General features: G+C 44.0%; 1 protein-coding gene across 1 annotated transcript; it reads right to left on the reverse strand.

Moving 5' to 3' along the window:
• Positions 1-4,764: 4,764 nt before the first annotated feature.
• CXCR4 (C-X-C motif chemokine receptor 4) lies at positions 4,765-8,642 on the reverse strand. Its single transcript, XM_054562687.1, has 2 exons — positions 8,545-8,642; positions 4,765-6,276 (listed from the first exon to the last, which is right to left on the reverse strand). The coding sequence occupies exons 1-2, from the start codon at positions 8,581-8,583 to the stop codon at positions 5,230-5,232; spliced, it is 1,086 nt and encodes a 361-aa protein (XP_054418662.1). The 5' UTR covers positions 8,584-8,642; the 3' UTR covers positions 4,765-5,229.
• Positions 8,643-25,517: the final 16,875 nt, after the last annotated feature.

Below are 25,517 nucleotides of genomic sequence, written 5' to 3' on the forward strand. Positions count from 1 at the left end.
CAGAAAGACCAGTCTTGGGAGCCTCTCGCCCAGCTTGTAAGGAGGGGATCTTCTCTCCACTAAATGGCGAATCAGAGGAAGCAAGACTGAGGGGCGATTAATAGGAAAATCGGGTAGGCTGCTAGAAACTTTAATTTTTTAAATGCAAGGAAGTAGGGAACTCTGAGGTCCCTTGGCTAACTTCCCAGCATTTTCTAGAACACCAAACGACTACATCTTTCACTATACTGTGAGCAATTTTCATACCTGTCTAACCTATGGTGTTCAATAAGCGGATCAATAGAAGAATGTCTGAAGGAATGAAGGAAGAAAGTCAAGTCACACCCAAACATTAATCAGAAGCTTTGAGTACGGTGTGCTCTTAGGGATAGGAATTTATGAGTGTTCTTTCATTCACATATTTGGCACTTGTTGAGCTCCTACTATGTGCCAGATACTGAAACACATCTTATTTTAATGACTAACAGTGAAAATCTTTTTGAAATGTCAATGTCTGCTTTTTTACTTTAAAAAGTGCAATCAGGCATCTGGCCAGTACTGAACCTTGAAGAGCATGCAGGATCTTTTTGACCTCATGGTTATGGTTCTGGCTAACATCATAGAAAATAATAAAGTTACTGCAGTGCTTAAGAAGGCAAACTCCGGTGTCAGACTGCCTGAGTTTGAATTCAGACTTTACTACTCATTAAATATGTAACATTGGATAAATTTTGCCTCAGTTTCTCCATCTGTAAAACAGACAAATGATAATACTTACTCTGTAGGGCTGTTGGGAAGATTAAATAATCAAAGTACATTGGTATGTAGGAAGCCATAGCAATTCAGGGTGAATATTAACTACTTTTGTTATTATATAGGACTCCACCTAGGAAAAAAAATCAAAGTTTGGATTGAATACAGGGATGGGCAAAAGTAGGTTTACAGTTGTAAGTATGTGAGACAGTTTATTCTTGTATTGTTATTTATTATTATATTATTTATTATTATTAATCTACTTTTTTCCACCACTTTATATTGAGAACTTGGGGTTCTGTTTCAATGCCATTTATAGTATGCATAATGGAAAGAACATAGCCCTTTTATTTGTAGTTTAACTTCTTTGCTGTGTCCTTGCCTGAAAAAGGAGATAGAAATATTGACTTACGGGACTCTTGTGAGGATCATATGTACAAATTTGCCTGGAATTTAGTGGGCTCTCAAAAAATATTAATTTCTTTCTGAGTAAGTCAAATATGAGGAAGTAATTCCCTTTAATTAAGAGTGTTGATGAGTTGGGTTCTAGTTAATTGAACTGTAATATGTAAATCAATTTAATCGTGGACCTGCTCTGCCAGATAAACACCCAACACCTGGTATGGTTTGGTTGAGCACCTTTATTTGTTTGATTTTGAAAGTCTTTCCCATTATGAAGCTTCTTATATTATGGATTTCTTACGTCAGGCTCTAAGCAGTTTGCATTTCAGTTGAAAGAAGGATTTTCAAAAGACTTTAGAAAATTTTTATTGTTAAACTTAATAGGATAGATTTAAATTTAATACAAGCCAATTGCAGACAATGGAACAATGGGCTGGTACCTCCCCACTCCTTGTTTATTTTTTAAATAAAAGGAGAAAAATGGGAAGTGTTCCCAATCGAGTCACAAGCTGTGGTGAGGATTAAATGAGTAAACCTCCCAGTCTGTACAGACACAGGTTTCGGGTGGCAACTAGAGAGTCTTCAGCAGTTACCCTCTACCATTTCTTTCCCTTTGTAGGATGTCTTCTTAGCATGGCATGAGAGAAGAAAACAAACAGACATGTTCATTACAACAAAGTAATGTTGAAATAAGGGTGGAAGAGAATTGTGTGAGTTGAGTAAAATGGGAGTAAGAATGCACTGAAATGAGAATGAGTAAAGGAGGCTGAAGGGAATCTGTGAAACTGTCCAATAATTTCATAGAATTACAGTGGCTGTATGTCTCTTATTATCTTATTTTGATCATTATTATTGCTCCTTGGCCCTCACCTTTAAAAAGTGACTCAATCATGAACACCGTTGACACTTTGGGCTGGATAATTGTTGTGAGGGCCTCTCCTGTATATATATCCTGTAGGATGTCTAGCAGCATTCTTGTCATCTGCTCACTAGATGCCAGTAGCACCTCAACTGCACCCTTTGCCCCCGCTACAATGATAGTCCAAAATGCTTTGAAAAGGTTTGATTCAACTGCTGTATGGGCCGTTGAGGCTCCAGCATCCCTCTTAGGCTGTGCTCTGGCTAACGTTTGGATCTCTCCAGAACTGACTGGCAGCCAAATAGAAACCTTAAAGAGGGCTAGGCAAATCCCTACTATGGCAGGCTGCAATGCTACATTCCTAAGTGGTGGGGATGCTTAGATTATTTTTTAAGGTAATGTGCATTTTGTCTCCAGTGGTCCTTGCCCTTCCTGAATAGTACATGGAAATAGGACAACTCGATTCTGTTTGTGGAGCCTTTATTTACTATCTAACAATAACCTAGGAGAAAGTCATGCTTAGTTGAATTATCAAAATAAAGCCTGTAGGCTATCCTCTTAGAAGAGTGCCCAAATTATTATTTTAATATAGGCCTAACCACAAAAGGAGGCTGAGAATCCCACAGTAGGGGGAGGTGAATTGCCAAGTGGCATTTTAGGAAAACAAAGGTTTTGCAAGATAAAAACATTTACTTTCCAGTTACAGGCTTAAGGTTATTAATTCAAATGTCACATTTATGCCATTATTGGCAGCATGCATACAATTTAAATATTTTAGCTTTCATTATACAACTGGATCTACATTACCTACCTTCAAGGGTCCCATTCATAAGGGATGAGGAATGGGAACAATCAGCTACTTCATGCAAGGTCTGGCCAGCAGACTGGGTTTCCCAGCATTGCAGGACAAACCACGACACAGGGAATGCTTGGGAGCCCCCTGAAACATGGCAGGGCCAGGACAGAGAATGATTGGTGGGAGGGGTGTTTAGGGCAGAGAGAGAACCAAGGCTTTTTCTCTTTTTGAAAAAGAGATACCCCATCTTTGTTCCAAGGGAGAATGAAATATCCATTAAGGCTAGTGACACTAGGAATTTTGTTTCGGCTTGGCTCCTTTTGTTGTAACTCCAGGGCAGAGCAGAGGAATCCGGGGTGACGAGGTTTCAAGCCAAGATGTGAAAGAAAAAATTCCTCCCAAGGATTTCTTTTATTGTCTTCTCAAGAATAAATATTTATAGAGAAAGTTCAAGTGAAGGCTTTTACAATGGTCATGGCTTTAGACTAAGCCTTTGAAAGGGTCCATGTAAAACTATGTTTAAATGAAGGGTGATCCAATTAGGCTTCCCAGGGAAAACCAAGAAACCTCAGGATGATTTCCCATCTGAAATACAATTATGTTCTCAAGTGGAATAGGAATACCACTCTGAATTATCCCAGATCCATAGACTGCAGCAAAAATGTACAGCCAAATTGGATTCTATTTTAAGTAATTAAGTTATTTCCCTTCACAGGATCTATAATTTGCCTTCAACAAATGTGATTTGCCTCTGAAAGGTAAAACATTGCATTTTTTCCTCCAAAATGGATTTTCTGTGGCAGAAACAATTGCAAAAAGTAGACCAAATATTCCTTAATTATATCCTGGTTATTCTCTTTGAGTGTATGCCTGGAGTGCCCTGTTTGTATTCCAAGTGAGAATAGGTATGGCTACTGCAGTTTAGAAATTCTCTTTAAGTGGGACTGGAGCTGAAATTTATTCAAGGGCCTGGGGCTTGCACAATGATAGTGGAAATAGCTATGGGTGATGTTACATAAGACTCCAAAGTCTTGTGTAAAATATGAGCAGTGGGAAGCTTGCTTCAGTTAACTTTTCTTTCTGAGCTCTGAAAGCATCAATTTAACTTTTATCTGCTTGGTTAAACCCTTGAGGTGCTAGGTGTTGCAATAGATTAAGTGCTGATATTTGCATAGAAGGTATTATAAAGGGGTATTTTTGGCATGGTTACTTTTATTTAAAAAAACATTCACTTTTGGCTTTATTTTCAATAACAGTTCGGTTGACTTATCACCAGGTGTTCTGGGTGACAATAGTGGGTAATGGCTAAGAGCAAGGGCTGGAATGATAAATGGAATTAGTTCTTGGTATGACCCCTTGAAAAGTGCAAGTTGCAGGAAGTGTCTAAACCTCAGGTTCCCTTGTTTGGGAAAAGGGAGAGATGCTCTCTGCATTGAGAGGGTTAGAGAAGAGTACACCAGAAGCATACAATGCCTGGCCTGGAACAGACCTGGACTACACAAGGAACAGTAGTAGTAAAATCTAACATGGTATCGCATACCTTTTCTTCTTTACGTACATTTATCCTTCAGAAAGACTATCTTTCATAGGAATAGGTATTGTCTGGACAGTTCTAAATTTCTAGACATTAAAAGTAGTTAAGACTTGAGATTTTGAAGTTATCCTACCTGATCTGAAATATTGGCTATGCTACTTACCAAATGCCTTTGACTAAGTCATTTTGGCTTTCTGTGCTTTGGTTTCCTGCTAATATGCAAGTCATGCTATGGCCAGAACCTATTGAAAGAGTTATGACTAGGGTTAAGTAAAATATTATAACTACTATACCCAGGACAGGACGTGGCATGCCATAAATATATCTATTATTGTAATTTTTGACTTTTGCCAGCTAAAGGAATGTCAACAGAAATCAGAACAGTAAGTTTTCATGTACTTTTATTAACAACTTAATACAAGACTGTACAAATAATGCGCTGAAACCAACCCACTCCTGAAAAATAAAAAACCAGCATTTCTATACCACTTCAGGTTTTGGTTCTAAGTGCCACCTTCTATAGCAAAAATCATATAGTGTAACCAAACAATTTAAGAACAGGAAAAGAAAATGTTCCACTGAAATGGAGAGATTATTTATACACAAACAGCTGAGGATCATTTCTAGCTTAAGTGACTCACTACACATCCTGGAATGTTCAGTGCTCTTTTCTACAGTCCTACAATCAGACATATAGCAACTAAGAACTTGGCCACAGTTCTTACCTAGACACTCATCAACATACAACAAAAAATATTTATATAAATAAATCACAAACACTATAACACAAGGAAAAAAATCCAACAGTCAATAAAAACTGTACAGTATTGGTCAGTCTTTTATAGCTGAAGAAAATGTGTCATTAAAAAAAAGTTCTTTAATGTATAAAAGTCTTTTATCTCAGTGTTAGCTGGAGTGGAAACTTGAAGACTCAGACTCAGTTGAAACAGAAGAATGTCCACCTCGTTTTCCCTTGGAGAGGATCTTGAGGCTGGACCCTCTGCTCACAGAGGTGAGTGCATGCTGGGCAGAGGTTTTAAATTTGGCTCCAAGGAAGGCATAGAGGATGGGATTCAGGCAACAGTGGAAAAAGGCCAGGGCCTCGGTGACGGAAATCCACTTGTGCACAGTCTCCTCAAACTTACATCCTTCCTTGATGATTTCCAGGAGGATGAAGGAGTCAATGCTGAGCCCAATGTAGTAGGGGAGCCAGCAGGCGAAGAAAGTCAGGATGAGGATAACTGTGGTCTTGAGGGCCTTGCGCTTCTGGTATCCCTTGGAGTGGGACAGCTTAGAGATGATAATGCAATAGCAGGACAGGATGACAACGCCCGGCAGGATAAGGCCAACCACGATATGCTGAAAGTGGAACACCACCCTCCACAAGTCATTGGGGTAGAAGCGGTCACATACATACCTGTTATCCCCAAACTCAATGTTGGCAAAGATGAAATCAGGAATAGCCAACAGGAAAGCAGGTATCCAGACGCCAACATAGACCACCTTTTCAGCCAACAGCTTCCTTGGCCTCTGGCTGTTGGTGGCATGGACGATGGCCAGGTACCGGTCCAGACTGATGAAGGCCAGGATGAGGACACTGCTGTAGAGGTTGACTGTGTAGATGACATGGACAGCCTTGCACAGAAATTTCCCAAAGTACCAGTCTGCCACAGCATCAACTGCCCAGAAGGGAAGTGTGAGGACAAAGAGGAGGTCAGCCACTGACAGGTGCAGTCTGTACTTGTCTGTCATGCTTCTCAGTTTCTTCTGGTAACCCATGACCAGGATGACCAATCCATTGCCCACTATGCCAGTCAAGAAGATGATGGAGTAGATAGTGGGCAGGAAGATACTGTTGAAATGGGCACTTTCCTCCCGGAAGCAGGGTTCCTCCATGGAGTCATAGTTGCCTGAGCCCATGTCCTCTTCTGTGTAGTTTTCTGATGGGTATATCTGCAGAAGAGACAAAGGAATAGATATTCACTTTCAAGATCAGCAGTTATTCTCCAAGTTCAGAAAAAATACTTCTGGTCTTTTAAGCAAGCAATTTATAAGACCCAGCACGGCCCAGCCTTATTCATGAAGGAAATTCTGCTCCTACGTAAGTACTCCACCCCCTGGCCCCCCCACCCCCCACACTATGTCCTTTTATTGATGGAAATAAAACTTGTGCTGCAGAGGCAGTTTCTCAGAGCATGACAAGGTAGTCAATATGGCTGGCCAGGGGTCCTACCATAAGGGGAGGACCAAAAACCACAAGGACAGCAGGAGGTAGCAAACATCCCATACACCCAGTGCAAGCATTTCCATGATTGGCCATGCATTATTCTAACATCCTATTCTAGAATTTCAACCTTCTCCCATAGTCACTTCATTATATCCCTCGTTAGGAGGGCCAGTTACAAAATTCGTGGTTTAGAACAAAAGGGCGCGGAGATTACGAAGGTTTGAAGGTTTGAAAGTCGCATTTTTTCTAATTCCTCTGCCCCGCCCACCAGAGGTTAGAAAAAATAATCTTGCGAGGCCAAAACCAAAACAAAACAGAAGCCGCTCCTAGGAAGCACGGCGGTGGGGAGGTACGGTGGGGGCGCATCGGGGTTAGGCGCTGTCTGCTTGATGATTTGTGAGGGCTGGGAACAGGGGAGGAAGGAGCATGACGGTGGGGAGGAGACCCCAAAGACTCTTATTGTAAAGCACAAAACTGTTTTTCCCACGTTTGTCCGTTATCGAAACACAAACCATTCTGCACTTCAAGCAGCATGTACTAGTGAAGGAGAATGCAGCCGTAAAGCTGCAAAGGGTGGGGATGTCAGAAGCGAGTATACACCCCCTCTCGTCCCCGCAGCTGGCGCTCCTCCGAGGCCTGCTTCTTTAGCCATTAGCACTTGGCGCGTTTGGGGCCTTAGAGAACCCAGCATTTTCCTGGGAGGGGAAGGTCACGGGGTCTGCACCCGTGGTTCTAGCCCCGAGTTTCATTTCCTCAGTCTCCCGGGCCGCTTCACACTCCACCACTGATCCAGTCAGTGAGGTCGGAGGTCTGCAGCTGAACGCCTCCAGGGGGAGGGCACGCTGGGGGCCGGGTGGTCCAGCTTCGAGAGTCCCGCCGCTGCCTACCATCTCTCAACGCCTGCGGGCAGCGGGTCCCGGGGTTTCGCCCCGCTTCGCGCCAGGCTCAGTCCAACAGGGTGCGAGGGAGAGATTGGGCGGCTCCGCGGCTAGCACCTTTGAATCGCGCGCCGTTGGGGGAAACGAAAAGCCTTCCTAGTAAGGGGTTTTTCAAAAGCCTTCAGGAAACCACCGACGGTTAAACTGCGCAATTGGGCTCGGTGAGAGCCAAACGGTCTTCCCACTTGCACCTGCTAATCCGCGCCGCGGCGACCGGCTGTCCAGGTGTCCGCCCAGACCGACCCTCCCGTCACCGCCCCGCAGACCTCGTGGGTGGGGGTGCGGGTGCTGCAGCGCGGGGACTGCTTATGTTCCTTCGATCTCCGCGCTGTCCCAAATTTCCGAACTGCAAAGCTCACTCGAGGCGCGTCGGACGCCCTCCAGGTGTTCCCTCAGTCCCGAGGCGCACAGACCGCTCCCGGCCACCCCCCAGCTGCGGGCAATACTCAGACCACCGAGGCGAACGAACGGCACGGTGGGTCCGCCCGTCTTTCCCTCCCTTCTCTCACTATGCACGGGTACTGGCACAGATCCTCGGGCAGCGCGAGTTTAGTGAACGCGCGCCCAACGGCAAGAGTGGGTCCCAGGCGCCTTTGCCCTTAGTTAATCCTGGGCGCTGCTTCCCTCTGGGAACTCAGTCCGCCGCAACACACTTCTAAATTCAGATTTCACGTAATTTGCATTTAACAAACCCCACTCCCCCGAAGAAGAGACCCATGTGGTCTGAGACCTGGTCTAGCGCGCACGCCTTCTTGCACTTGTGCACAGAATGTTTTGTTTGCTGTATGCAAGCCCGGCGCACGCCGCAGGACTCAAGGGGCAGAAACATGCAGCAATCAAAACAGTCCCAATCTTTTCTCCTTTGCTTTCAGAGAAAAGGATTCCAATTCTACCCCATATCCCCAAGTAGCGATGCGCACGAAAAACTTTCCATGCCCTTCTCCCAGACACCAGCACCTCCAATGTTCTGAACGCTTCTGCCCACTCCGAGAACGGATGCGCTCTAAGTTCATGTGTTCGTACATTTAAGAAAAAGCAGGTTGAAATTGGACTTACATGGAACCCGTCTATGGTGACCGCTTGCTCTCCAGCCATTGTGGCTACTGGAGCACCCAGCTTCTTCTTACCACTTTGTTACCTGCCCCCGCAGCCAACGGACTGAAGTTTCTGGCCGAAGCTGGACTTATATATAAACACACTCTCGGCGGGCGGCGCATGCGCCGCTCGAGCGGGTGGGCGGGCAGGGCGGTGAGGAGGAAGGCGGGGTCGGGGTGGGGGAAAAGGGGTAGCTAAGCCCAGGAAGAGGCACGGATGGGGCAAGAGGGACGAAATTAGGGCGACTCCGTGAGGGTAAGCCTTGGAAGCCCCTAATCTGCTGACGTTTACTCGCTGTCACCTTGTGAGTCTCCAGTTGGAGAGGGCGTCTCGGGGGCATCCCCAACTTGGGAAAGCGGGATGGTCCTGGAGGGATGCAGGTGGGAAGCGTGGGCGACCGACACGTCCCTGTGTGGCTCATCCATTTTTGCTCACGTGGATGGAATTCCAGACCCGGGAATGCTACAAAGGGAGACACCGAGGCCCAGAGAGAAGTGACTGGCCAGAGTTACCCAACCAGTAGGCGGCAATGCTGGTAGTGGGTTCAGCATCTGACTCCATTCCCTCCTCTCACAGCAGATACGGTCCATTCAGAAAATGAGTACAGATCCTTTTTTTCAGAGCAGAGCTGTATATAACTATACATCTACACTCACAACAACAGTACCAGGGTCACGTTTAGACAGTCAGGAAACACTTCGAGAAGAAAGGATGATTTGGCGTAATTTTGGAGGGAGACTGTGATATGCATATGTCAAGAGAAGTAGTTTTGGTAAGAGATCACAAGCCCCCCGTGCAGAGGAAACATGAAGCAGCCTCTCAGAGATGAAACGCCGGAGCTGGACACGGATTCCTGGCTGGGCTGGAACTCGGATCTTCGGACTCCGCATCCGGCTTCTTCCAAGGCTCTATGCATAGGGCAAGCTTTGGCACAATTAGGAAATTAGGTTGAAGAGCTGGGTGGGGTGGAGGGGATCCGGGCTGGACGTTTAAAGGAGTCCCGGACGGTCTGGGTTTTGCTAAGGGCGCCCAGACAGTCCTTTCCAGCCTCTCACCACTTCCCGCCGGCGCGGAGCCTGGGTGGGGCCGGGGAGGGAATGAGGGGCGGGGCGGAGAAATAGTGCGGCCTCTGGAGTGACCGCGGGGACTGAGGTGCGAGCAGTAGCGTGCGAGGGGTAGCGTGCGAGCGGTGCTTAGTCTGCGGTGCAGACTCCAGACCCCTCACCCCTGGGACGGTCCCCAAGAGAAGGACTTGCCCAGACTGGACTCTAAACGCTACTACCCCCCTCCCTTTTTTCTTCCAGATAAAACTTTTAAGTATGGAGGTGTTCCGGAGGTAGCCCAAGACTGGGAACCTTTTCTCTACAGACCATTCCCTACCCTTTGCCCTCCCCGCCCTTTTGTCTGGGTCCCCTCCCTAATGTTTGTCGGTGAAGGTCCTTCTCTACTGAAGGCTGATAGTGGGTTGGGGTCAGAAGGTGGGACTCTCAGAAGCTGCCAATTTAGGACGCAATAATGACATCAAAATCAATCGTAGTAAATATTATGTAGAATTTTGTAATTTAGTGCTTTTAATTTAAAAGCACTTTTATTTAATCATTAATAAAAAGTCAGGATCTTCACATTTGCATAACCCAGGTAAGACAGGCATCCTTATTCGTTGAAGGGCCAGAATTTCAGAAGGGTTCCACGACTCGCTTTTCATGAATCTTGGTAATGGCAGAATCAAAGTTTTGACCCAGCAGGTTCGCTGCATTGTACCTCAAACTCTTCACAATGGCTGAAATCTGAAAGACTGAATCTCCCAAGCCCACCCAAAAGCGGCGAGAGATTGAATTCAGAGTAAAATGATTTGCACAATAAATATTTGATTGTTTGTAGACAAAAGAAACCTCCTTCCTTTATCAGAGGACTACCTTTTAAAAGGAAGTAGATAATTACGAGAACAATGAAATGCTATTTGGTGACTATCAAATTAAGTAAAAAGATTTCAAAGAGGTTTGATAAGACCAGTTGTCTCTCCTTGTGGCTGGTGGGGATGTGAATTTGGACATTCTCCCTGGAAAAAGCACTTTGTATTCAGCAGGAATCTTAGAACAGTAATTCCACCCATAGAAACTTATCCTAAGGAAATTGAATTTATGCTACAAAGGTATTCATGGAACCATTATTTATAATTGTGAAATGCCTGAACAGCCCTAAATATCTACTGTTAGTGGAATAGTTGAGATTTTGGTACATTTGTATGTGGAGTTCTATGTGGCCATTGCAAATGATGTTTGTTAAGAAGAATTTTTAATGACATGGGGAAATGTTTGTGAAACAGGTGTAAAAAGCAAAATCCAAAACTGTGCATATAGTGTAATCTGCTGTGTTAAAATAATTTGAGGAAAATATTGGAAGGAAAACCAAAATGTCTATAGGAGTTTTCACTGGGTACAGAATTATTTGGTTTTTACTTTCTTCCTTGCATTTTCTGTGCTTTCCATATTTTCTATAGTAGATATGAAATATTTTCATGTTTCATAAAAGTCAAAAAATAAATAAGTTTAAAAGAGAATAGAATGCCTCCCCTCTCCTAGCTTTCTACTTCCTAAAGTATTCACTAGATTATGATGACATTTTCCATAATAGTCCTCTTTTCCTTTTTCCAAGGAATGGTCTTCCTTTCTTTTCACCGGGCCAATCCTACCTAAACTTTCTCAAATACTCTATAATGTTGTTGAAAACAAAACAAAAAAACTCAAACATTTATCGAGTGTTTGTAACGTGTAGCTGACATCATCTGCAACAACTCTGCAAGGCATGCACCACTCTGCTCCATCGGTAGGGAAACTGAAGTCCAGAGAGGCCGAGCAACTTGACTATGATCACACAGTGAGGATCTATCTGTACCTGGCCTGTCTTCTTTCTCTGACTGCTGTGATTCAGCCTCTGAAAGGTCCCTCCTCTGAAAGGTCATTTGACATTTACTTACATGCTCCTTTGAATGGCACTTCTGGTGATGTTATTCATTTTTTTTTTTTTTTTAATGAGTGTATGCTTTTTCTTCTCTTCCCTTACCTTAATAGCTGAGGTTCCTTAAAGTGAATGCTCAGATTTCCAGTGTGCAGCCAGCCCACTGATAAATAAATAATGGGCTTTCTAATACTTTACTGAACATTTATGTAATGAGTTAACGGCTTTCCTGTGTGGCTTTGGCAACAGAGCTAAGCTTAGGGGCTGTCAAGGCTTTGGCAGGGTCCCCAAGTTCTTACCTTGGCTTTAGCCCAGGGAATAACTAGCCTTGGCTATAGTTTGGAGAGGATGCTTACAAATCCAGTGACACAGTGGCAAGCAGTCTGCCACCTCCTGTTGCTTGCTCTGCAGCTGGTTGATTTGTGTGTGAATGTGTGTACATGTGTTTGTGTGTGACAGAAAATTATACTCCGTCCCCAGGTAGGCTCAAAGCCAGTCCGGGAGGATGCTTAGGGACAGACTTCCTCCCTATGGTAGATGGCAGGTGACAGTGGCATTAAAGGCCCTCTGTATATATCAAGTCCCTCTGTCCCCTCCCATTTATCTTAAAAGGAAAATATCTATTTTTGTTCCTGAAAGCGGTGGGGGGGGGGGGCTTCCTTAATGGCAGTAGGGGATACTTGAAGGGACAAAGTTAATGTATTCCCAAGCGATAAAAAAAAGGAGGCTATTTCCCAGGGACATGTAATTGTAGCAAAGAGCTACAAATCTCAAAGAGACAATGCCATCAAATATCAACTCTTTCTTTCTCTTTCTTTTTTAAAGACTTTATTTATTTTAGAGAGATGGGAAAGGAAGGAGAAAGAGAGGGAGAGAAACATCAAGGTGTGAGAGATGCATCAGTTGGCTGCCTCTGGCACACCCCCAACTGGGGCCCTGGCCTGCAACGCAGGCATGCGCCCTGACTAAGAATCGAACCTGTGACATTTTGGTTTGCAGGCCAGCACTCAGTCCCCTGAGCCAGGGTCAAGTGTCAACTATTTGGAAGCTGGTGTGAAGTGGGAGAAATGGTGCCCCACCCCACTGTACCCAGCTCTACTCCTTCCTCAACTCCTGCTGTCTCCAACAATGGCAAGTGAAAATGACTGGAAAATAAAGCTAAACCTTCCGTCTTACAGCTGTACACCAATTTTGGAAAATCATTACTGTTTTTCTGGGTAACTAAAGCTGCCATATCTTGCATTCTGACTTTATTAAAATGAGATTATTAATGATAAGTGTAGCAGTCAACAAAATCTCCTATACAGAGAGAAAAACGAGACTGGCGAACAATACAGCCAATTTAGAGTCACCCTGGTAAGGCAATTTTAATAAAGCAGCTACTTAATTGACAATGCAGTTATCATTACTTGACTAATTCCACTGCCAAAAGGATGCATTTCTCCTAAAGTTTGGTGTGCTCAGGTGGTAGGTGTGGTGTGGCTTTGCAGGTGTGGCTTTGCAGGTGTGGCTTTGCGGATCTGATGAACAACAACAAATAGACTCAATGCTGCTGTTTCAGAAATTATGGTGTCAAGCTGGGGAAAAGGGCATGACTTTAGGAAGTAATTGAGTGAGAAAACTGTGTTCTCCATGGAAGAGGCTTGTCATTGTTTTTCCTTAAACTAGTAATTTATTGGCAGTGACCTCAAGCAGCTATACAACAAGAGGAAGTACCTAGAGCTCCGTGGACAGCCTGCTTCATAAAGAAAACTACACATCCCTGGCAGAGTCCGAGTGCTCCCAGGAATGTAGTGATCTGAGATTTTGCTGACATCATTTTACTAAGAGTTCTATGTTCACAGAAGGACAGGGGGCAATTATTTGTGTGTGTGTGTGTGTGTGTGTGTGTGTGTGTGTGTGTGTGTAGGTAGGGGGATCCATGCAGTAGGGTTCTATCATGAGCAATTTTTTAAAATCCAAAGCCACGATTTTGCCCTTTGAGCTACTTGTAGCTCTAAGGCACAAATGACAAACTCTAAAAAATCTGAAGATATTGTAAATGAATGAGGCAATAGGGAGTGGTGGGAACTGTGGCGAATTGGAGAGTGCATGCCCTGTCTCCTCCACTGTGTCTTAAAAGAAAAATATCTATTTTTGTTTCTGAAAGGGGAGGGGACCTTCCTTAATGGCAGTAGGGAATAATGAAAGGGACAAAGTTATATTCCCAAGTGATAAAAAAGGAAGCTATTTCCAAAAGGGCATGTAATTGTAGCAAAGGGCTACAAATCTCAGAGACAATGCTATCAAATGTCAACTATTTCCAAGCTGGTGTTAGGCGGGGGAAATGGTGTCCTACTCCACTGTACATGCCCAACCCAGGGATCGAACCCACAACTTTTGGTTTATGGAGTGATACTCCAACCAACTGAGCCACATCAGCCAGGGCAATATTATCTAGTATAAGCTCATGTATCTCAGTTGCTGCAATGTCGTTCTTGCCAGTGGAGAAGCTTTGATTAACCAGGCAAATGGCTTCCTCCGCCATCACACACAGAAGTGAGGTAAAGGGAAATAGGGTCTTAAATAAAGTGTGAAATGTTCCAACTGTGGGGCAGAAGAAAGACATATGTGAAGGAGGAAGGAAAGAAAAGTAATAAAGCTTCTCATATGTGCCTTGATGGCCTTGTTCTGTAGTTACGGGGACTCAGATCCAGGTTTAGAAGAGATCTTTGAAGCCATTTGGCTATTCCAAGGAGTGCCTTCTGTAACCTCACAGGTTGGTCCCATCTCTGAACACTCCCAGGGATGGGCAGGCTGTTACTCAGAAAGGAGCCCATTCACTGATGGGCAAACCTGATCACCAGACAGCTCTTTTCCTTAGGTGCATGCCTCCCCTAGTTTCTATCCACTGGGTCTAACTTAGCTACAGCCTAGCTGGATAAGATGCCAGGAAAGGAAGGAACCCAATGAGAGCCAAAACTGTCCTGAGGCTGAAGCAAAACCCACCCTGCACAAGATGCTCATTTCTGCAGCCACAGGGATGAGGCTAATGAGAAGCTTTTTGGTTTCATTAGCAAGTTTGAGAGGGGAATCAGGCCAGGTTAGGATTTCTTTTCATGAAGAAAATTATCTCCAAACATGGAAGATTTGGGGACTAAGTGACTCAAAAGATTTAGTGCTGGACTTTTTAAGGCCTCCCAAACCTTTCGGATGTACTCGCTGTGGAGAGAAAATGTGGGAAAGCAGCAATAAAATGTGGACGCAGGCTATTAACGAGCAAGATTTACCCCATCTTTGCTTTGTATTACATCAGGGGAACCAGGTTAAAATGAATACTTAAAAGAATTGTCTGGAGTTCCATGCCTAAATGCGTCTTTCTTAGCAGGCACTGATGGCTGCCTGGAGAAAGCATTGTTTTATCATCTAGCCATCCTTCCAATCCCTTCCTGTCAAAAGCTCAGGGAGTTTCCTGGAATCCCTGTAAATTGGAGATGGTTCTGTGTGGAAGTGGTTTATTTTTAAACAAAGGAAACAAAACTGTTTTCAGAGTCCCTTAAAAACACCAAGGTGGCGTGTTTCAGGTTTTCATCCTTGTTCCTCCACTGTGTTATCCCTGTGATTAATACGTTGTGTGATCATCCCTTGGGCTGTTTTACTCCAGCCCAATTTGCTGAGTGCTACCCTCTGGGGCCCTGCTTGCCTTTGAGAGCCAAGGTTGGGCAGCCCCTGAGAAGGAGCAGCCATCAAGGGTCCTGAGTCTGTCCTGTTGTCTTTCTGTGCTTTAGGAATTGGTTCATATGTGGATGGCTTGTTGCTTGTTTGGGGGTAGAGGAAAAGAACCTCTGCAGTGACACTTTGAACAACTTGGAGCAACTTGGATGAACCCTTTCCACATCCAGGTCTCCATTTATATGTTCAGATTGCCGAGAGCTTCATCTTTGATGATAAATGGGAAAATAGGAGGGCATTCCAGTTACATCTTCAAGCTTCTCCCAAACTGACTTAAATTAGGCTCCTCAAGGCTGGATAGGAGTTTGTGCTCTGGCTCGTGTGGCTCGGTTGGAGTATCACCCTGTACACCAAAATGTTGTGGGTTCAGTCCCAGTTAGAGCACGTACCTAGGTTGCAGGTTGGATCCCTGATGGGGACACATATGGGAAGCAACCAATCAATGTTTCTCTCTCACATCGATGTTTCTCTTTCTCTCTCCCTCCTTCTCTCTCTAAAACCAATAAATACATTTTAAAATTAAAAATAATAAATTGTCACTTTGCCAGGCTAAAAAAACCCCACCCGCTCTTCCTCCTTCAACCGAGGCTCCTCCCTCAATCCTCCAACCACCCCGCCGCTGCCCTGCCCCGTTGGCCCGGCCCTACCACATAACTAACCACTCCGGAAGTCCACACTCTCAGTTATTTGATATCCCAGTAGCTCCTGTCTCTCTTCTGTGTCGTATGCCTGCCCTGTGGCTCAGCCTCAATTCTAGGAAGGGGAAAGCTCCCGTGGGCACTGCCATGAATTTTTATGTAGGCTTCTGTTTGAGTTCAAGTTCTGGAGGTCACTAGACTGGCTTCCTGGTACCTGGTAGACAAAGACCATCTCTACCCTTTTATGCTAAACATAAACATTTAATTGATAGGTCCCATGAGGCAGCTCCAGAAATCTTCCTTGAAAGCATGAATATACCAAACATTTTTCTTCTGCTCATTCTCTGCCACAAAGGTGGTGGTGTTGAACTTTACTTTCTATAGCCTGTAATGTGAAAACTAGGTTATTTTCCAAATCTGAAAAAAATACATGATCAGGTATAGTTTTTCAAAATTTTTTTCAAATTTATTTTCTCCTTGAAAAAAAATCTGTGCTTTACCCCCACCTTCAATCAGAGAGAACCGCTTAGAATGTTCTGATCTTCTGATCTGTTGTCTGCAGTCTCTGGCCCCAGGCCTTTGTGTCCCCCGAACAGCGAACAGCGAACAGTGTGAACAGGGTGAGTTGTCTTGAATGAATTCTGCAGAAGAGTTGCAAATGGGGGCCTGCAAGGCATCCACAGGAATCAGGAATTGGCAAAAATAAGCCAGTACAAGGTCAAAGTCCTGTGTGTCCCTGCGCCCCCGCCCCTGCTGTCCCACTTTGTTGTAAGTATAAAGAACTCTCTTCTCTGAGAACAAGGGAAGTGGGTTTTAACTGTGCAACCCCTCCATTTTCTGTGTCGCTGGGGGCAGACATGTGTGTACATGTATCTGCACTTCTTCACTGGCAAGAGGCAGTGTGATGGGTCCCCTAATCTCCCTGGTCATGAGTCCCCTTCCAGAATGTCCACAAAAGCTTAGGCAGTCACAGAATAAGAGGCATGCCTGTCTGCTGAAGGGCACCCCTTGGAGGTGAAGATTGTAAAGAGCTAAAAAGAATTCTGCCCAGAGAAACATCTGTGCCAAGGCGTGGACGTGGGAAGCTGCAGGCTGTGTTCTGGAAACTGGAGTACATGGGCCTCCCTGAGCATAATTCAGCACTGGGGGAGAAATGGAAATGCGAGTGGGCACACAGTGAGATGACAAGGAGATTTGCGAGGCTGAAGTGCCAGGCAATTTTCAGGGAATTCTGTTAGTTATTTACCTTGCAGGATCAATATGAAGATCATACAAAGTAATCTAAAAGACTATTTTGTAAACTGAAATAACATTAATTAAAGGTTAATTATTCTAGGATATGATGTTTTAATTAAGTCTAGATGAAATGTAGGGCAAAGGCAAATTTCTACCCATTGTGATTTCATAAATCTCAGGAACCAAGTTTCAACCTGAAGCCCCTAACCCTGCTGTGGGAGGTGGGGGACATAATGAGATGATCGAGTCTACCCCTGGGATCAAATCATTGTTGATGTGAAGGCCTGTCATGGTGGAAGCGAGTTTCCTCAGATCTTTGCCCCTGCAGATGTGGAACACGCAACCTCACACTGCCCACGATCTGTCCCACAGTATTTTATTTAATTTTTTTTCACTTGTTCTTAGGACCCATCTTCTCCTCCTTCTCTGGATTCTCTTCCTACTCTTTCTGGCTCCTTCTGAGCTCCTTCTCTTTTACTTCTGAGACCTCTATCATTCCCTTCCTTCCTTCTTTCCACAAACTATGTTGAGGGCCCGTAATGTGTTAGGCATTGGGATAGGTGGTAGATGAATAGCATAGAGTCCTTGGTCTCAAGACACTTGAGTTCATCATGGGAGATGATATAGGAACATAGATAACTGTAGTAAAAGTCAGAGCAAGGTGGACAGCCTAAGCAAAGTAGAAACAAAGTCCATTAGGGAAAGAGGAGACCTTTCACACAGGAGATGCATATGAAGAATGGTAAGGTTTTGACTTGGATAGAATTGGGCAGAAAGGACATTCTGAAAGAAATGAGGAAGCATGAACAAAAGGTTGGAACCAGAAACAAGGATCAGCCAGTTTGATGGAGTACAGGTTGAGATTCTGTCTGGAGACATACATTGAAGCTAGAGCATAGGCAAGGCTAAGAGATCTGGACTTTGTTCTCTAAGGTAACAGGGGAACTGTGAAGATTTTGAGTTGGAGAAAAGTATGGTCAGAGCTGTGCTTTAGCATAATTAATGTGTAAGTGGAGTATAGAATGGGCTGGGAGGAGGAAGTTGAGGTGGAGAGAGCAGACAGAAACATAGTTGACTACTTCTAGCAGGAGACTGTGAAGGCCTGGGCTAACTAGATAGTGGTGGGAATTGGAAGGAGGCTAATGGATAGGAGAGCTCTTGTGGAACTAGCATCTGGTGACTGACGCGGAGCTGAGGAGGAAGGAGGAGAGCGGGGGAGTGGAGTTTCAGGTAGGATGGGATGACTTGAGGTCAGTGGGGGCAGCTATTTGAGAAGAGACATGGTGTTTAGAGAAAGTCTGAAGACTTACTCTTTTATTGTTTAAAGTTTGGGTGTTGGTTTCTCACCAACACCTGCATTTGACTTGTGGGCTTTTGTGCATCACAGGGCATCCGATGATATCCTGTTACTGATGTCATTGGGTGACTTCATCTATTTGCACATCTTTAAAAGATAACCATCAGAGGTGACAAACTTGGCAGACAAAAAGAAAAGTAGATTTCAAGATCCTCCCCTTATACTTCTGAGGCCTCTGCTTGGTTATGCTTTGGAGTTCATTCTCCAGGCTAGAACACTTAGGTTAGATCAAAGCAAATCAATATGTGGTACTGAGCACCAATTAGAGCTGGTTACTGCGTGAACAGCTATAGGATAAGAGGCAGAAGGAAAGAAGCGACTGTCTTCAGAAACTTCAATAAGAGCTCCAATCAACATCTGTATATAATAAAAGATCAAATACAATTGTCTGTAATGCTTATGGTCACAGTTCAGATGAATTATGCAGGAAACCAGAAGTTGATGGCACCTGCCCTTCTCAGACCTACAGAATTAGAATCACCAGGGTCGGGGCCCAGTAGTTCTGAGGAAGGAGGCATTTTAAATCAATATGTCCAGGCTGAGCTTTGCAGAAGAGATGGAATCTGAGCTGAGGCTTATGGAAAGGCCATTGTGCCACAATACCACTGATGCTTTGGTTGGGATATACCACCCATGACACCTGAGCATGAACCCTTTATGGAATCTTCTGGAAGGGCGAACATCTTGTTTGGCCCTCTCACACAAAGGGAGCTTACTTAGGTTAAATTCATATCCCTGACCCTCTTCCTCAATTGTTTCTGATTGGGTAGATCTGAGGTGGGAACTTTGACATTTGTATTTTTAAAAAATGCTCTGGGTGACTCTAACATCAGTCAGAGTTGAGACAGAAGACTGCTATGAAAGGACAAAAATACTTTGTTGCAATGTTTTTTGTTTGTGAAGTGCTCACTAGTGCATGAACAATGTCATGGCAAGTCTCCTGCAGTCTTAGTAGTGTTGTTCCTTTCCTTATTTCTCATACCCACCCTGGTAGATAGATCCCTATTTCAGAAAACAAGTGAATTAGGGCCCAAGGAAGTGAAACCAATGTGCGGGCTGGGGAGTAACAGTTGAACCCCAATGTACACATGAAACCAGGGAACACTGGGTGTGATGAGCACTTGAGGAGGGACAGTTATGATCTGGAACACACAACTGCAATTTGCAAACTTAAAATTAGCACTAGCTTAATGGTAGGAGACAGGCTGCTGAAATCAGGGGAGGGGAAGTGCTCTTTAAGAAGCTTCCGACACACCCGATACCTCCACCCATCCCGTCTGCCTTTGGCGAAGGAGCAGAATCAGTTGGTTTAAGAGCTTGGGCTCTGGGTTTACTAACCCAGGAGCTTTGGGCAAGGCACTTGATGTTTTAGGGCCTCAGTTTCCTCATCAAAATGGAGACAATGCAGAGCAATGCCTCCCTCATGCTATGAGTCCAGCCATCAACATCAACATTTTGTGTTGGTCCTGGACTGGGGATATCATGTTCTAGAAGCCGATAGAAGCCCATGTCGAGAATGCAGGGGAAGGAGGGGGACAAAGGCACGAGAAGTTTGCATTATTCTTCATGTGAAGGAGTGTAGGACCAGGCTAGCCAGGTGTTTGCATGTTCTCTCTTGCACCCTATAAGAGGCGGGTACTGCACTAGCTTCCCCCAAGGCTGGTGTTGAGCAGAAAGATGGCAGCCACCATTTCTTATGGCTGCTCCAGTGTGTGGGTGACAAAGGGCTGCTTCCAGAGTGCAGCAGCCCACCCCTCATATTTCCTGCTTGGTCCCCGAGGAGTGAATGTCTCATTAGGAGAGACTCTTCTTTTGGTCACATGGAGCTCAGAGATCCCTTGGACTTGGATTGTTTGAAATGCCACTAGGAAGTTCCCAGATGGGCTCTGAGAGGGCGATGGCTTACACAGTGAGGACAATCACATGATGCATCGTCATCCACGTGGGACCTTGCTGCCTTGTAGGCAAGGACATCTTGGCCTAGGAGACTATAAAGGTCTCTAAACTTGTAACCTCCAGGTGACCTTCCCTTGGGGAGCAGCCTAACTATTGTGCGCTTGTCCAGGGCTCTTATTTGAGAGATGAGTTATACTTTTCTACTCAGGCTGCTCTAGGTTGGAGTAAAATGCCACCTGCAACAGTCCTGGACTGCCTAGCAGCTAGGCATCCACAGATATACCTCCTCTCATCCAGCCTCCCATTTTCCTGGCATTTCCTTCAAGTTAACATCGTGCAAAATGGTGTAAGTTGGCATCAAAAGTCTGCTGTGTTTCATGCAGCATATGGTTGCCTGCAAGGTAGTACCTTCTGCCTTGGATATGAGGGAGGGAAGGGCATATATTATACCTTTTATACCCCCAACCCCATTGTTCTTTATTACTCTTTGTTCCTCCTTCACATCCCCTTCTTAGACAAATAATTTTGTTCCCTGATTTGGATAACCCTGAGGATGAGCCATAAGATAGCAGAAACTGAGTCCTTTCTGTTGATAATTATAGTTCTTCTCAGAACTCCTTTGTTTTTGTAAATGCTTACCAGGTGCCCCCAAGTGCCAGATGACACTCGTGTGTTTGGTAAGAGCGTGCAGGTATGAAGAGTCAGAACCTGCAGCTCCCCAAAGAGAAGAGGTTTCTTCAGTCACTGAGTCACAACATTAAAGGTTCACCCTGGCTCACTGGCTGAAATGAGTCAGTGGTCCTTTCAGAATTCTCTTTAGTTCAGTGTTTCAAAGAAATCTGTGACTGAGATTGTGATTCATATTTTTTTTTTCATTGCAGCTGACTATTTTGCATTTTCCTAAGGTGAAACTCAGCCTGTCTTTTCAGGTTTTGAGAAAGAGTCAACACTTCAAAGTTGAGAAGGGTGGAAAACCCAGCTACCAAAGGGAAGCCTGAATGCTTCCTTTTCAAGTGTAGGAAAATCAGATTCTCAAAGTGAGCTGAGGGGTTTTTGTGCGCAGCTTTCTAGGGGCTTGGATTTTCTGTAATTCTTTTCTTTTCTTTTTCATTTATTTATTTCATAATCCTCACCTGATGATATGTTTATTGACTTGAAAGAGAGAGAGAGAGAGAGAGAGAGAGAAAGATTGATTGATTGCCTCCTGTACGTGCCACGACTGGGGATCACACCTGCAACATTTTGATGTACAGAAAACACTCCAACCAACTAAGCCACTGTGGAGCAGGGCCTAATTCTCTTCTTTTTAAGGACATCCCATCTTCCTTCTGGTTGCCATGATTTTCTTAGTATCCTTGACCTCCCATAGTCTAGCTTTTTCTGACATACCCAACAGCACCATTCTGATTCTTTTCATCACAAGTGACTGTCCCAGAGAAGGAGGTTTCCTCATTGACCTCTCACCAGCACAGCTTGTGGTGATTTTTCTATGGGGGAGGAGCATTATCTATCCATTCTGGGCCACCTTCTGCACTGATACAGGTCCTTCCCATCTTTGAGTTCATCTCTAATACAACTAGCTGGTTAAAAGGTTCCTAATGGAAATTCAGCTTCTTCCTTCCTCAAACATTTACTGAGCATGGACTGTATTTTAGGCACTAGACATGGGAACGTGGTACTGTACAAGGCTGACTAGGAACACAGAGAACTGCACAAGCACTTACAATCCAACCTGCAGCAAACCCAGGATGGCTTCCTATAACAGTTGACTTCAGAACTAAGACAAAATGAGTATGGTAACCAGGTGAAGGGAGTAAAAGGGGAGAGCGTTTTGCATTCCACTGCACTTACACACTATGCATCTTCTTGTATCCTGCTTTGCATTAGCTTGTATTGTCCCTATGCCTAAAGCATATGTGTTGTTAACTTTAAAATATTGTAATTTTTAAGGGCAAGAGTCTGTGGTACTTTTTTAGTTATCCTTCTCAGGGCTTAGCACAAAGGTAAATACTTTGCAAGGATGGAAACTAGCTATAGTATGTCTGCTCTGTGCCCATTAAAGTGGTTATTTATTGGCTGCTGAGTAGTTGTGTGACTTTGGGTGAATCACTAAGCTTCCTCCGGACCTTGATCTCTTCATCTGGAGAATGAAGGGATTCCACTACAGTGTCTTGCATCTCTGTGACCCTTTTTATTTTCCTGTGGCCTCTCAGAGCCATCTGGTTATCAATGAACTGGTAGGAAGACAACTGCAGAAGGCATTTCAGGGGTTAAGTCAGGAAACCCAATGTGGAAATGAAACCTCAACCCCAAATGCTTACGTGCTACGTCAGTTGGAGACCAAGATAAGGATGTCCCTCAGAAGTGACCCCAACTGAGCCCCAGTGCCTCCATCCTCTTCTCCGTGCCCAGTACCAGCACAAGTTGCCAACGGAGAGAAAGAATGCATGTTTGGGCTTTGTTCTGTGGGCCATTGTAGCTTTTCCTCTGTAGCATCGTCACCTGTGGTCTTGTAACCTAAGCTACAGAAATAGCAAGTGGGTGTGCAGAAGGCAAGCTGATGGGATAGGCAGTGCGAGGTACAGAGGCAGTAGAGCTTTCTTTGGTGCTAAAAACACATACTCCAGGACATCATGTACTAATTCAAGGGTGGCCCTCCCTTTTTTTTCTCTCAAACTCTTCAAAACAGGAAGAAAGGTTTGTTCAACTGCAGACACCATAACCCATGTCCTTCTGTAGAGCTCTTTTCTGGAAGCCATCCAAGAAAAAAAGCTACCTTCACTAAGGGGATGGCAATCACTTTTTTTCTATTTTTCTCTCTCTTTTTTTTAAACTCTCAACTTCTGGTAGCATTTTGGGAGGTTGGCACAAGGCCATCTGAAACCACAGTGGGGTGTTAGGTAATCATGTTCTCATTAAAATACTGTTCTGTGGTTTAATTTTCAACGGTCTCTCTGCAGTTTGGATACACATATACCATATTTTTGAGGCAGAGACACTTTGTTGGTACAGATGAAAAGGCAGGAAAATGGGCTGCCCATAAGATAATTCCTTGTATATTTCCAGAAAAGAAATAGCCATTTTTTTCTAGAGAAGGCAAACTGAACATGAGTGTAGCACTCTTGAGGCTTCCTAGCAACTGATGATATTTTCAGTTGACCCTGGGGACACATGCACCAAAAACATCCTAAGACCCTTCAGATTGAAGGTATCAAGTAGTGTCTATCCATGAGCATTCATACACTTAGTCATTGAGTTGAGCACTTTAACTGAGTATCTACCAAATGCCAGGTGTTGGGCAGACCCTAAGACCAGAGAGACAGAGGAAATCACCACCAGTTGGGGTGGCAGATAAGTAACTGGGCAACACAGAACAGTGAGGTGAGTGAGTCCTGTGTCCTCTTGTCCTTACCTCCAAAGAATTTCCATATGGGGCCTTTGGAATTTTATCAGTGAAGAAAGCAAACTAAAGCCAGGTTATCCTTTTTTTTCTTTAATTTAAAAAAGAGGATGATGAAGCCTTCAAATGCTCCCATTAGACAATATTCTAGGAACTGCCCCCAACTCCTACATTCTGGACTAGCAGTTCCCATCTGACCAGTTTAGCTCTGCAGCCATGTTAGGTCTTTGACTTGGCCACTCCTGCTCTGTGTTTGTACATTCCCAGTAGTAGAATCTTGGTTTTCTTCCTAGTTCTTCAATTAGGCTCTCAGCTCCTTGAGGACTTCTCAGAAACTGGGCTGGTCCCTGTCCTATCCTCTCAGGTTGATTGACTGGCCCTAGGTAATTGAAACAGACTTAATTGAGCCCCATGTAAACTGGCCAGACCAATTCGGCCTCAGGTTTGATTTGAGTATTTCAAATCAGATGAGCATTTCATATCAGACCTGTTCTAGTAATAGGTGAAAATTCTACCTGTTCCAGCTATGGATGAAAAAGAAACTTATCTTTGGATCTTTTCTTGCCTCCAACTTTTTACCTCTTTCTTCCCCATCTCCTTTAGTCTTTGAGCTGTTTTTCTTTTTCTGTCTTTTGTTTGGCAGTGCTATCATATGTGTATTAACAGGGAAATTTGCATAGTTATTTTTGGCATATGTCTTGAGGGATTCAGATTTTCACAAAGCACCTACAATAAATTGAAGTTAAGAAGTGCCTTATTTTTCTTCTCTCAACAATTTTGACTGAATTGAGACATTCAAGCTGGAGTCTTTAACAAAATTTAAAAATCAATGTGCAGGCTTTGCATTTAATTTAAAACTCTCTTATTGGTGAACATTTTTGAGGCAAGTCAAAGTCACTGAGATTTCACTGGAGGTATTTTATATACACCAAAAGGTGAGTGTGGAGTGAACTGGACTGATTTATTGTTGGTTTCTCAAACACTGACATTAAAGCAGGTAAAAATCAATGTGGTTTTCTTCATGGGGGGTTTCGCTTTGACTTTCAACATTGAATCTGAGGGTTTGATGAACCCAGAAATGCAAAGTGAAACTTGGGAATACGAGTGCAAATTAAGGCAAACAGACTTCTATGAATGGAAGCTGAGCTCTAGTTTCTTTTCAGCATATATGATTTGTTAGATGTCACCCTCTAGTCTTCATAAAAAACATGATCCCTTGTCATTAAGAAACTGTCAATGTAAGAAACATCCAAACCAGTAAGAATTTTTATGAGTTTATTTGAGCCAAACTATCGACAATTGTTGGGAAGCACAATCTCAATTTTTCAATAAATTGAAAAAATGCTCTGGAGAATGGCAGTTTAGAACCTTATTTTATATATCAGAATCCAAGGAGAAGACATAAGGGGGTTGATGTAAAATCCATTGGTGATAGATTAGGGAGGTGGGAGAAAGCAAAGTTGGGGGAGGAACTTCTGGGACTGGATAAAAAGCAAAATGATAGCTACATCTTTTAGGTACGTGGGTACAGGATAGTAACAGTCAACAATTAACATGGTAACAATAACAATGAGGGAATTTGTGATCTCCCCCTGGTGTGGTGTATGTGCTTTGAGGGTCTGGAAGAAAGGAAATTTGACGTTTCAAAGGTATGTTATCCAAGATGCAAAAAGATAACAGACAGGCTCAGTTACGGTAAAGAGTGCCCTTTGTTAGGGAGAAATACTGGCTGAGGACA

The sequence above is a fragment of the Pteronotus mesoamericanus genome, unplaced genomic scaffold, assembly GCF_021234165.1.
Source record: "Pteronotus mesoamericanus isolate MK-2021 breed Mesoamerican mustached bat unplaced genomic scaffold, CSHL_Meso_final scaffold_651, whole genome shotgun sequence".
Taxonomy (NCBI): Eukaryota; Metazoa; Chordata; class Mammalia; order Chiroptera; family Mormoopidae; genus Pteronotus; species Pteronotus mesoamericanus.